We start from the raw sequence: 13921 nt of genomic DNA, 5'->3' as shown, positions 1-13921 counted from the left end.
ACAGCATAAGCCCAGAATTGTGTGCTATTGATAAAACAATCAACCAGATCCTTGTGCTCATAAAGATTACAGGTTAATGGGGATGACGGCCTATTTTATAAACAAATATGAATAGCTTATTAGCATTGGAATAAGAGCTCTCAATGTAATTTATGAGAGTATATAAAACACCTGACTTGCCCTTTGATAAAATGATGAGTCAGGGAAGACTTCCCTCTGAAAGCTAAACTGAAATTTTAGATGAAGTGGGTGTTCAAAGACAAGAGTTCCTACAGTTAAATGCCTTAGTTTGTTTGTTTCAGTTTCATTCCATGTTTAAAATTTGATAAAATAAGTTTTCGGAAAGAAGTGTCTGCAAGTGTATACATACGATCAGCTCTAATACTGAAAACAATGTGAAGTTACCATTTGTGTCACCACTGATATAAAGTGGGCTTTGTGGTCATGAGCATCCAGAGGTCAGCTACCACTCTGCTACCTCTTAGCTGTGTGATGTTGAGGTCGCCAGCTTCTCCCTCAGCACCTCCTATCTCCCTGACTTGCTGATACAGGGGACATTTATAAGTAACATGCAGGGATTGTTGGAAGAGCCACATGAAATGCTAGATTTACCTAAGCCAAACATAAGCATATGGAAATTACTCAAGTTGCTATTTTCTTCTCTCCACAGATCTCCCATTTGACCATACTGCTGAAAGCAAAGCATTTTTGATCGTAGGACATGTAATGGTGGGCTCCAAAATTAAATGCACACTATCAGTCAATATAACAGCTTTCAAAAATACAGATGGGGGACCAGCAGATGGTGTAATGTTTATGTCGCTGGACTCCCACGTAGTCGACCGCAGTTAGAGCCCCAACCAGGCACATATGTATGCATGCCCAAGATCTCAAGAGGAGAATGGAAGAGAAGGGATTGAGGCATGGCCATTCTCTTTGGGGAGTGATTTCTTGCTTTTTGTTTTTCTGTCTCTCTCTTTCTGGTGAGCGCACACACCCTATAGAAAAAACCTCTCTTAAAAACAAAAAAATAGAGGGGGCCTGGCCCCTTGGCCTACTGGTTAAGGTAGCCAGATACCACATGGCTGACTGTGATTCAAATCCTGGCCCTAGTGGTTTGAAAAACACCAGACCAGGGACCAGCAGTTAGCATAATGGCTATGTCGCTGGATTCCCATGTAGTCGACCACAGTTCAAATCCTGGGCCTGGTGGCTTAAAACTCACGCTGGGCACTCAAGATCCCGGGAGGAAAATGGAGGAGAAGGGATTGTGGCATTGCCATCCCCCCTGGGGGGTGATTTCTAGCTTTTTGTCTCTCTGTTTCTCTCTGTCTGGCGAGCAACACGTGGTTGTAACGGAATGACCACTTATCCATAGCCCTCACCATGTCAGACACCATCCAAAAACCTACAACTATGCAAAATTCCAACTCCAACTCCAAGTTCTACCTCGAAGCTGTCAGTCTTCAATGCCGTGCTCTAAGAAAGTCAGTACTTAAGAGAATTTAGGCATCTTTCTTGTGTGTCTTCACTACTTTTAGCTCTTTAGGATGAGTGTATAATACCAGACTTTTCTCATTCTTCGAGTAGTTAAAATGACTCAGCCTTCATTTGTTAATAGCAAATAGTAACCAAAAATGTAGTTGTCACCCCACAAGGTATAATTTGAAGGGTGGACTAAAAGGGAAAGCAGCTCTAACCAGAATGTAAAACTCTTTGTGGCAAACAGGACATAGTGTACATAAGTTGCTGGGTGGATAGTCTTAAGTGCAAGATTTTTACCATAATGTAGTTTGTAATGTAATACACAGAAAGCATTTTCGTGCATTAGAGAACTATTATAGAATAACAATCTAGTAGGGAGGTTATTTTAAAACTTTCCTAGTAATTAATCTGTTAAATCCTCTCTAATTAAGAATCAAATTATACTATTTTTAGCTTTAAAACAGTTCACTTTGCAGTTTTATTAATCTGATATTTTTCTTTTCTTCTTCTTTTCCTCCTTCTTTTTATTTAAGCACACAAGAAAGACCATAGGCGGTGGGCCAGTTAGCACAATGATTAAGTGCTCTGCTTAGGGAGCCAGATCCCACATGGCTGTCCCAGTCCCAGTAGCTTGAAAAACACACCTGGTGCATGTGTCCCCAGAGTCATGATGGGATGAAGAAAAAAGAATTGCAGCATTCCCATTCACCACTGGAATGATGATTAAATCATTGGACTCTCACGTGGCCAATCATAGTTCAAGTCCTGGATCTGGCAGTTTTCTCTTTCACTTTCCCAATCTCTCTCTTTTTCTGGTCAAATTAAAAAATAATAATAATAGGGGCCAGCAGGTGGCATGGTGGTTAAAGTGCTTGACTCCCACATGGCTGACTACATTTCCAGTCCTAGACTCTTGCTTTATCACTTTCCCTCTCTCTGTCTCTCTCTGGTGAATTTAATAATACCCCAGATGGTATTTTTTCCACTCACTACCCTTGGGATGGCAGGAATCATAGGTATAGGAGTAATTATTTATTTTAAAAATTTTATTTATTATTATTATTTTATTTCCTGTAGGCCACATGAACTCACCAGAGAGAGAGAGAGAGAGAGACAGAGAGAGAGGTGGGGGGGCAGTGTGAAAGCAAGCCATGAGGTCTGAGACTCAAACCACAGTCAGCCATATGGGAGTCTGGTGCCCTTAAACACCTGCAAGCCCCCTATATATATATATATATTATATTAAAATGAAATGTGAATATGAAGGATGTATGTAAAATAATATGAAGTCTACTCTTGGCTTTAACATTTTTTTGCTGGGAGTCAGCAGGTGGTATGGTGGTTAAGGTACCGGATTCCCTTGTGGCCAACCATGATTTGAGTCTCACACCCAAGAGCTTGAAATCAAAATTAAGTAGATAAATAAATAAATGTTTAAAAATTTTTTGGCCTAAAACAGTGAAAGTATAAGCAACTGATTCTTTAATTCAGTTTTCCACAGACTTCATGAACTACAGTCATATTTTTTTAATGGCCATTCATGAAAAGATGTTTCCCAATTCAGAAATTTGAGTGGCTGTTCATATCAGCAAAGAAATCTTTGGCTCATTTTTAATGTAATCATTAAATAGTTTAAGAGGCACAGACAGCTTTATGTGGTTGAGTTCTCAGAACCATTGGTAAATGGTTAAGAGCCTGAACTTTGGAGCAAACTGTCTCCAAATTCTGATTTGGGCACTTTACAGCTACATGACCTCAAGTAAACACCTTAAACTTTTTTTGGTTTGGGTTTCCCCACCTTAAATGGGAGTAGGCAACATTTCTACCTCTTAGAGGTGAGGGTGAAGAAGTATATGCGAAACACTTCAAATGAACTCTGGTGCCTGACATGTTCTCTGAAAAGTTCTTGACTTTTATCATTTTCTGCCAATTGCATCATCTGCCTGAGAGGAGGTTTTATTTATTTATAAAAATCCCCAAATTTGGAAAGGAAAAATACTCATTGAATTTCTACTGTCTGTCACACACAGTAATACTGTGCTTTCACATTTTCATTTAAAAAAACTCACGTCGGGCGTGTGTGCGTGCGTGCCCAAGATCCCGAGAGGAGAATGGAGGAGAAGGGATTGCGGCGTGACCATCCCCCCTGGGGGATGATTTCTCGCTTTCTGTCTCTATGTCTCTCTCTGTCTGTCTGGCGAGCGCACGCACCCTACAGTGAAAATCTCTCAAAAAAAAAAAAAAGCCCAAATTTAGAAAGGAAAAATACTCATTGAATTTCTACTGTCTGTCACACACAGTAATACTGTGCTTTCACATTTTCATTTAAATGTTAGCAATGTGAATTCATTGGCACCCGACAATTTCACTTCCTCTGTTTATCGGACCCTCTAGTTTTCTCAACTGTAGGTTTCTGATATAGGCACACAGGGGATAGAATTGGGGAAAAGGTAGAACTTGAGGTGTCTATTAGCTAAAGTAAAAGAAGAAAGAAAATCCTAAATCTCAATGGCTTACTACAATTAAAGTTTATTTCATGCTTATGTAAATAAAGTGGGGACAAGGGACTGTGTCCCTACTATTATTTAGAAACCCAGGCTGAGAGAGGTTTTACCTCTTAATCATAGCGTTGTCACCATGTCTTAATCATAGTCCTATCACTATGTCCCTTAAGATCTGCAAGTACTTGGGACCAGCAGATGGTAGAGCACTTACATAGCTGGACTCCAACATGACCGACCAGCATTCGAATCCCAGACCCAGACTCCAGTGCAGTCTTTCTGTGACAGCACTTGGCTCTAGTTAGTGAAAAAGATCATTGGGGGCCACACAGCAGTAACAAAATAGTTTGCAATGAAGAACGCACGTGGGGAGGCCACAGGTTCAAGTGTGGTAGTCTCCTATTGCCCACCAGGCATGCACACACACGCCCATGATCTGGGCTGGCTGAAGGTAGGGCTGTATCAGGGCACGAAGACTCTGTTGGAGGTGCCTTTTTCTTTCTCTCAGTCTGTCTCTGTCTGTCTGTCTCATGGAAGGAAGAAATAAATAAATAAACTTTTTTAAAAAATGTGCCAGGAGGCACATGTACTTGCCAGAGACAATGAGAAAAAGAGAATACAAAAAGAGAGATAGCATCCCGAACCAGGCTTGGTCACACTGCAATCCCATGTCTCCATTTCTGCTTTGGGGATCTGGTGCATGCATGCACATATGCCCAGCATATTTCTCAAGCTGCTGGCTCCAGCTGTGCAGTCAGCCATGTGGGATCCACCTACCTTAACCACCACACCATTGGTTGGCCCAATAAAAAAACATTTTAAAAATCACAACCAACATATACAATCAAGACTGGTGATAAAATTGTGGAATGCATAGAGCTATCAAAATAGATCATCTTAATTCCCTTCCTCGTCTCAGTATTTCTGTTTTAATTAGCTATGAAAATGCAATCTCACTGCCTACAAAATTACAAGCCAGGCCGTCTGAAAGCATTAACCATGTAGTCAGAAAAGGGAAAGTGAGATTTTTTTTCCTCACCACTAAATAGGTCTTAACCAAAGGCTGTATTCTGTTAGTGTATTACACATTTGTATGACTTAGGTACCTTGTCAGGGTACAACCTACAGTCATTACAAAGTCAATAGAGAGACAGAAGGTCACGGGAAAAAAAGAAAGAAAGAAAATAAAAGAGACAATATCTCATTTTATAACAGAATCGTGGTTTTTCTTTTGCCTACTCCCTATTCCTTTTGTTGGATATTTTAAAGCACATTTTTTCTTTTGTAGAGATTTGTGCCTTAAGGGCGTGCATGCTCACCAGAGACAGAGAGAGACAGAGACAGTGAGAGAGAAAATGAGAAATCACCTCCCGGGGGGTGGCCACATTGCAATGTCTTCTCCTCTTGGGATCTTGAGCATGCATGCACATGCATCCAGCATGAGTTTCAAGTCACAAGATCCAGGACTTGAACGATGGTCAGTCACATGGGAGTTTAGTGACGTAACTGCTACACCATGTGCTGACCCCGAAGCACAGTTTGAGTATGTTCTGTTTTGTGGTAATTCTACTAAAATTGGCACAACTATTTCTATATCTCATTCATACATGTATTCTTTCATTCAGCACATTTTCAGGCCTGTGTGCCTGCTGTACTATTTTCAGTCAGTACTTCTTGAAGCAGAAGCAGCAGGTTGGTAGGTGAGGATGTTTTTCTTTCCTAAAATTTTTGGGAGATTCACAGAGGAGTAATTCGGCATGAAAGGTAATTTTCCTAATTGGAATGGTGCACATCATGATAGCTGCTTCATGTATAAGAAAGTTTATCAGGAAAACCCAACATTTAGTCCTGCCTTTAGTTTTAGTAATATCTAGATTTATTTTTTTTTTAAAAAAAAGGGAAAGAATGAAAAGCAAGAGATCACATAGTTCCCATAATTCTGCCTCCTAGATCAGCCAGGTAGGCTTAGATTAGATATCAAGTAATTCAGATCATACCGTGCATGTTCTGCAATATATTTTTTTCCAAACATTTGCACACGAAGAATTCTGAGCATTTTCACATTGTTTTAATGACCGCACAACATACATACATTATCTGAACAGTTCTAGCTTGTTGGACATTTAATTCATTGGGATTTTCAAAAATTTTTAATAATTAAGACTTCTTCTAAGAGGAGAGAAAGAGACAGGAGAGAGAAAGACAAACCCCTTGATGCTGCAGTCCACCTCTGGCTTCAGCCAGTCTCAGACCATGAACACACCTGTGCCTGGGGTATTCAGAGAGGTCTTGGGATGCAAACCCTGAACCTTCCCACTTGGGTCAGCCTTATAGAACGCCACACTCTACGGCTGCACCACCAGCTGACCCCGTTTCATTTGTAGGTGAATATTTTTTGTACATTCATATTCCTGTTTTAAGAATAAATTTCTAGAAGTGAAATTTCTGCATCAGAACATTTTCACTTTTGAAGCCCCTGCCAAATTGCCTCTCAGAAATGCTATGCTAATTGCAGTTCCAACCAGCAGTGTTTTGAGAGTACTTGAAATTTTGCACCTATGCCAAGACTAGGTATTGTCATCTGCTTTTAATTTGAATCTCAGTGTCACAGATATGTGAAAGATTTTTTCAAAGGTTTTTGCATATACACTAGAGAGAGACAAAGAGAGAGAAACAGTGAGAGGAAAACTGGGAAATCACTCCCCAACACTTTCCAGCAGGGAAGGCCACTCTACAATCCCCTCTCCTCCACTCTCCTCCTGGGATTTTAAACATGCATGCACATACACCCAGCATGATTTTCAAGCTGCATGATATGGGACTTGAACCACAATTGGCCATGTGGGAGTCCAGCACCTTTACCATCACACCAACTGTTGGCTTGGCTTTTGTTTTGTTTTTTTGTTTTGTTTTGTTTTGTTTTAGTTGTCAGAGGGCAAGTGTGCTTACCAGAGAAACCCTGAGAAACAAGAGAGAAGAGAGAGGTAGAAAGAACCAACCCTTCTCTTCTATCTTTACGTAATATGGAGATTTGGAAAATGCACACCCATGCCCCAAGCATATTTTGTAAGCTTCCAGGGCCAGGATTTGAAACATGCTTAGTTGTTTGGGATCTGGCTCCCTCAACCACTAGGCTACAGGGCCAGACTTGCGAAAGGTTTCTTTCTTTTAAATTGTTTTCTGGAAAACATGTGTGCTTACCTGAGAGAAACAGAGAGAGAGAGTGAAAGAGAGAAAGGAAAAGTGAGAAAAATACTTCCCACAGGGGATAGCCATGTGATTCAATTCCCGAACCCAGTGGCTTAAACTCACGCCAGGCGCGTGTGCACGCGTGCCCAAGATTCCGAGAGGAGAATGGAGGAGAAGGGATTGTGGCATGGCCATCCTCCCTGGAGGGTGATTTCTCGCTTTCTGTCTCTCTCTTTCTCTGTCTTTTTGGTGAGTGCACACGCCCTATAGCAAAAACCTCTTCCCCCCCAAAAAAAAAAAAAATTTGTGATATACATGACGTCTGGTTCCTGTCCTGACACACTCCTTCTTGTAGAACTGCTGTAGTTATTGCTAAGGGTGCATTGGATGTAGTCAGCTATGTTTCCATGTTAGGAACTGGGTAGACAAGCTAATCAGTTTACACCAGAAGTGAGCCCCTGATCAAAGTTAGGTCAATCAGACTCATCAACCAGGAATTTGAAAGAGGGTCTTTAAGAGGCTAAGCAATTTGCTGAGCAGAACTAAGCTGGAGAGTCACTTATACTGGGGACAGAATATATGCCACCATAACAAGCCATAGAGACATGTAAATGACAGTGGAGCAGAAATCATACACAAGCTGATAAAACCTGGCTACAGAATTTTCTTATACTGATTTTCATGGGAGAGATCATTCCAATTGATGTGTCCTTTGTGCGTTGTCTAATGAGTGTCTCTTCCTTGAAGTAAAAGGACTTTGAGATCATAAGGTTCAAATATCTCTTTTCTGAATCTTTTTCTGAGCAGCTACAGACTGATTGAATGAATTTTAATCTACTGACATGCACTAATATACATAAAGTGTTACATCTATTTGGTTGTCAAAAAAGTCATATCATATTTTTTCTACATTTTGCTATGCAAAAAAAGCATCATGACTTGTCAGACAACCCAGTATTTTATTGTCCAATATGAAAGACCTAAATTCAGGGGCCTATTATACTCTAAATGTAAGACAACTATCTTGTAATGCATTGTTTCATACCTATGTTCGACAGTCCTTACTCTCTCCATATTATCAGTGACATTATATCTTTGTTCATCAGATGTTTAGAAACAGGGAGCTGGGAATCACCCCCGACTCTGCTTTCCAAGTCTATCTGATTTCACAGGCCACTACCCTGAACCAACTCCCAACACTGACATTTATTCATGTTCTCTTTGCTAAAAGCTGAACTTCTTGAAGTTAGAAACCCATATCATACACACCTTTTTAAATGCCAGCATAGTGTCCATTGAGCACGGCAGGATCAGTAAATGTAAATTGAATTGAAATTCCCTAATATTACCCAGATTGTAGTCCTTGATCATTGCAGACTATTTCTAAACTGCCAAAATCCACACCTGTACATATACTGTACAAATACCAGATGCCTGAATAATGTATTTATGTTATGCTTTTTTAAGAATAGAAAATAATAATGTATTTATCTTATATTTTGATATATTCAAATTAGTATTTTTGAAGATAAAATTACATAATGGAAGATATTTGATAAGCCTATTGTTAACATTGTCTATTTTTTTGTTTTGTTTCTGAGAGAGATTTTTTACTATAGAGCATGTACCCTCACCAGAAAGATAGGGACAGCAATACAGGAAGTGAGAAATCACTCCCCAGGGGGATGGCCATGCTACGAGCCCTTCTTCTCCATTCTCCTCTCAGGATCTTGGGCATGCACACACAAGTGCCCGATGTGAGTTTCGAGTCACTGGGTCTGGGACTAAAACCATGGTTGACTACACGGGAGTCTAGCGACATAACCATTAAGCCATCTGCAGGTCCCTATTATCTATTTTTTTAAGACTATAAAAGAAAATTGGTACCATGATAAAGTTAGATTATATAGTCCCATCCTCATTCCTATTAATACAGTAAATAAAGTTTGAAATATTTCACTCTTGTAGCAGAATAGAAAAATGGGGTGAAAGACTTATGATTTTATTCAATCATTTTTTAAAATAAAATTTACAAAAGCAAGTGTCCCTTCAGCTGAATGTCAGTGATTACTGCTTACTCTAAAATTGTTAGGATAAGCCTGTATTTTCCTCTTTCTCCTTCGATAGAATTTAGCAAGCGCTTAATCCCCGCTACATCAGATAAACAGGCATCTTCACATTTTGCCCAAGTAGACCATATGAGTGACTACAAAAAGCTTGCTTTGTGATTTTGGTTTCAAAAAATCAGTCATCACCCCACAATTACACCAGCACACGGACACAACAATGTCAACGACATTATACTCTTGGCACTTTGTTCCAGCAACATCTCTGGCAACAACCTAACTGTCTATCAATAGTAACTGGTTAAGTAAATTATGGAATAGCTGTTCCAACTTGCTACGGATTTATGGCAACCTTTCAAAAGAATGAGTCACCTCCCAATGTATTGTAGAGAATAATTGCAAGACACATAAATTAAAAAGAGCAAAGTGCAGGGCAATGTTAAACATGTGAAGAAAAAAATACCATGTGACATTTTCCCATGTACATGTATTTTCCATTCAAATAAATTGTTTACCAGTTAAACAACAACTAAAACTTTGTAAGCAGCCATGATCTTAAAATGTTTTCGATTTCTAAATTAGTTCTATTTTTGAATTTGTATTGAAGTCATACATAATCTCCCAACCTCCATTACTAGCTAATCAAGTAGCTATAGTTTTCTTGATATTCTTTTCCAATGTTTTACATGTGTTATAAATATTCTTTTTCATGGAAATCCCTTCCCAACTTCTATCTTGTGGCTAGGAAGAAGAGGCTTGTCTTTGGTTGGCTTTCTTCCTCCCAACCCATTCTGAGACGGAGAGCAAGAAGCCTAGAGCTAGGGTTGGTACGCTGAGATGTGCAAAGACAGAGTCTCTTGCTGATTCAGTTCCTGTAGAAAGGAAGGGATCCAATAACCAAGGCCCTTTAAACATTTGCTCCTTTCCCCTCTTAAACAGAAGGCCCTTCTTTCTTCTTTCTGAAGAAAGGGTTTCCTGTTTCCCTTCCTCTATTGTGCTTTATTGGAGACGGCAGGCCTTAGTGCTGGCCTTCCTGGCACTTCAGAAAACAAGCACATGTAGAAAAAGAAAGTTGCTCTTGGGTGAGGAAGCTGAGCTTTCCAGACAAAAGGAATTTAACAACAGACATCCTGCCAGCTCCCCTCTCCATGAAGACCCAACCAAAGCTTGCGTCCTGTTGTCTGAGCCCCTTGAAATTGAACTACTTCCGGAAACACAAACACAACAGACATTCTAGGACATCTGTGTTATTTAAGGAAACTTTCTGGACAATTGAATAGTCACTGCTATCCTTTGAATGCCTTAAATACAGCATTTTGTGGTTTTGATGCAGACTTCTAAAATCCTACAGAATAAGCAAAAAGTGGGAAGGTGGTTTTCCCCTTTCAAGAATATAAACAATATCAAATTTGGTCTCTGTCTCTCACTTATGGGAGAAAATAAATAAATAACATCAAATTTGGCAAGTAAAAATTGCAAGCATGGTGTATATTTCGTTTCTGTGGGTTTTCTTTTAAACAACATATTCCTATCTTCATTTCAATCAATATATTTCAAGGTTAAGCAAAAATTGAAATAGTTAACCCATGTAGCAAGAAAGGAGTGGCATGAGGAGGAATTTGTCATTTTTATGTAGTGATTATTTTAAAATCAAATTAATTAGAACACATCTTCTTTGCATGCAGTGAATTGTATTTAAGACACTTCAAATGAACTTATTTGGTACAAAATCTGCATGTATTTGTCAACTGTATATTCACACGTAAACATTCTCTTTCTGGCAAGCACTATTTACTTTGATATAATTGTGACAATTTCTTTCCTTGCCCAATAGGTATTGACCATTTGGGTAGCTATTGTTAATTTATTGGAAACTGCTCTTGAAAGTACTAAAGTAAGATTCAACCTCATTCTACCATGATCATTTAAGTTTATTGATGGAGAGCACGTTCCTTTAATTACTCTAGCACTGATCAATACTGTCTTACTTTTAGACAGTTTTCTCTGGTCTTCTTTAAACACGACACATTCTTGTTTCTATAGTGTGCATTGGACACACACTCACACATCCCTCTGGTTCACAACCCCCAAATTTATCTATGTTTATAACATTTCATGATATTGAATGTTAAATTTTACTTCAAGGACTATCATAGCCTTGAGAGAAATATAATTTAAGCACCGATATTGAACATTTCAGGAAATAAGCTAGTATTTCCATGTTATATTTAAAATACCTATTATTTGTCATTCCAAGAGCTCCATACAGTTCAGGTCTTAGAATTGAAAGGGCAAAAGGCTATGCACTTATGAACTATAAACTGAATCTATTCCAATTCAATATAGAATATTTATTAGAGTCAAGATAATAATCAATGTGTACAAAAATTTACATAACAAGAGAAGCAATAGACAATGCAGCACCTTTAGAAAAATAATTAAAAGTTTTGTTGCATTTACAGGTTAAGTGCCACACTGAGAATTTACAGCACAGTAATTTACTGCAATGACAGGAAAGTTCCATAAAGAAACAAAGCTCTTACACTCCAGATTCTTGGAAGGTGTTATTGGAATGCTTAACTGTAACCAGAGAGTTTGTACATCCTCAGGGTTGAGCTGATACAATTCATGAAAAGTTTTGTAGCATAGATTCTATAGAAGAAGTCCACTGCATTCGGATAGCTGGTTTAGTGTCTCTGACAGGTATGAAGCCTCGAAGAATTACTGGCTTGATAGTGATCTCTCTGTATCCGGCAAGACAAACCTTCTCCACAGTAACAGCGCTGGAATATCTCCAGCCCATGGGAGCCTTTCTTCCTGTGCTTGGTGCACACTTGACCTTCTTTGAGGACAGGCTTACAGATTTTGGACCAGAAGTGTCTGGCACAACACAACCCTGTGGCACAGTCTGAAGATCGGAGACAGACAGAACCCTCTTGTCCTACAAAGGAAGAGACAGACGACATGTACATGGTTACTGCTAAGCCTCCATCATTACGTTAGAGAAAGATCATTCAAAAGACATTTCTGATGTGCTAACGAAGAACAGCGAATCTTCAGGTCTCTGAAGGTACCTTTGGTGTGATAGATTGTTGAAGGTAGTGTGGTTCTTCTGGACTGATCATCCGGGATGCTGTGATCATTTCCAAAGCTTTCCACGATGGTTTCCTCGATTTCTCCTCGATTGAAATGATTATGATCAGAAGGCATACATATTCCTAAGAAAGCAGGAGATAGTGATTAACTCCCTGGCTGTAATGCTAGCTGTGGCCGTGCCAGTCTGTTACGCCCGCCACCAACTTGGGGCACCTCACTGCAGTGGCATTCCTTCAAAGACCAGCCCAACTCCCTCCCTAGTATTAATGGAAAACTCTCTGTGGCCAGAGGCACCACTGTGTACACTCTGCAGTCACGTGCAACATCCCCAGCAGAGCCATTTAAAACACTGTCTTACCGACTGTGGTCGCAGCAATGAGATTTCTACTCATTTTAATATCAACCTTGGGATAAGAAAATCAGTCACTTAAAATATTGTTCTTAAAAATAACTTCTCTGCCCTTGGTTCTATATGGGTACTACCAGACTAAGTTAAGCAAATACATTTTCAGCTGCCTGGAAGATTACCATCTTACCCACCAGTTAGCTTACTGTATAATTTCTATATTACAGAGATTTTGTAAGTTTATACTGCAGTACCGCTTGGTCCTAAGGAGGGTCGCCACCCTGCAAGTTTATTTCTGGAGACCTCTTTGGCTGTCTGAGTCTACCTCTTTGAGACACTAAATTTTAGTGGCTATGTGGTTGGAGGGAGGAGTACTTATTTTAAGGGAGCAGGGGGTGAAAGAAGGCGGGGCTGGAGAAACCAGGGTGAGAAAGTATCAAAATCTCTCTTATAAATAGCCAGCAGTAGCCTGCAGGTGGCAGCAGCGTTCTCGGAGGCTGATGATTCATATGGGTTTACTCTGAAACCTCCCAGAGGAGCTAGGTATCAGTGCCGGTGGTCTGGGGCTGGCTGAAGACAGGAGTGGACTGCAATATCAAAACCCTATTTATTAAAAAAAAAAAAAAGCCCAGTGCAAATAAATCATTCTATCCTCTGACAACAGTTTCAGTGGGGGTCAGGAGAGAGGCCGGTCTGCCAAAGTCCAGAGTCACCATAAGAAAAATGGGAAGGGCAGCTACACCCCAAAGCTGATTCCCTTGGTTTTTCTTTTTTCTTCTTAATTTGTTTTCAGTCCGACCCCCCTCCCGATCCCTTCCCAATCACCTCAAGGTTCTCCCCAGACAAATTTTTGTGGAATAGCCCACTAGAAGGTAAGCCATCCTGTTAAATCTTTGAGGGACACAGACGAAATGGAGCTCAGAGACCTTTCTTCTCCCAGATCAAACACTCCGCGATATGAGATTGTGGGGGGGGGGGGGGTTGCTGAGCTCTCATTTGCAGGTGGCGCCGCAGCGTTTGCACAGCGAGAGCATTTCCTGCGATCCGTAGGTAAAGGCGGGACGACTGGAGTCCCAAAGTGAGCTAGCTACAGGACTCACCGTTTTTGCAGTGATTTCCCGGGCAGCACATAGCGTTACGCACGCAGCGTTTCCGGCGCTTCCTGCAGGCGAGACAGATTTGCACGCCCGCGGCCCCTCCGCGGGTGGGACTCGCACAGTACTCATCGGTGTCGCACT

At 40.2% G+C, this 13921-nt stretch overlaps 1 protein-coding gene across 1 annotated transcript in view; it reads right to left on the bottom strand.

The window, feature by feature from the left end:
* Positions 1-11577: 11577 nt before the first annotated feature.
* The window catches only part of DKK1 (dickkopf Wnt signaling pathway inhibitor 1), a 5327-nt gene continuing 2983 nt past the window's right edge, over positions 11578-13921 (bottom strand). Inside the window, 2 exon segments of the mRNA XM_006144379.3 lie at positions 11578-12182; positions 12316-12459. Of these exon segments, the coding sequence (XP_006144441.1) occupies positions 11929-12182; positions 12316-12459 (398 nt within the window). The 3' untranslated portion in view covers positions 11578-11928.

Source organism: Tupaia chinensis, unplaced genomic scaffold (assembly GCF_000334495.1).
Source record: "Tupaia chinensis unplaced genomic scaffold, TupChi_1.0 Scaffold000118_1, whole genome shotgun sequence".
Taxonomy (NCBI): Eukaryota; Metazoa; Chordata; class Mammalia; order Scandentia; family Tupaiidae; genus Tupaia; species Tupaia belangeri.
Note: the sequence above shows the minus strand (reverse complement) of the source record. Positions and strands in the feature narration are given on the sequence as shown.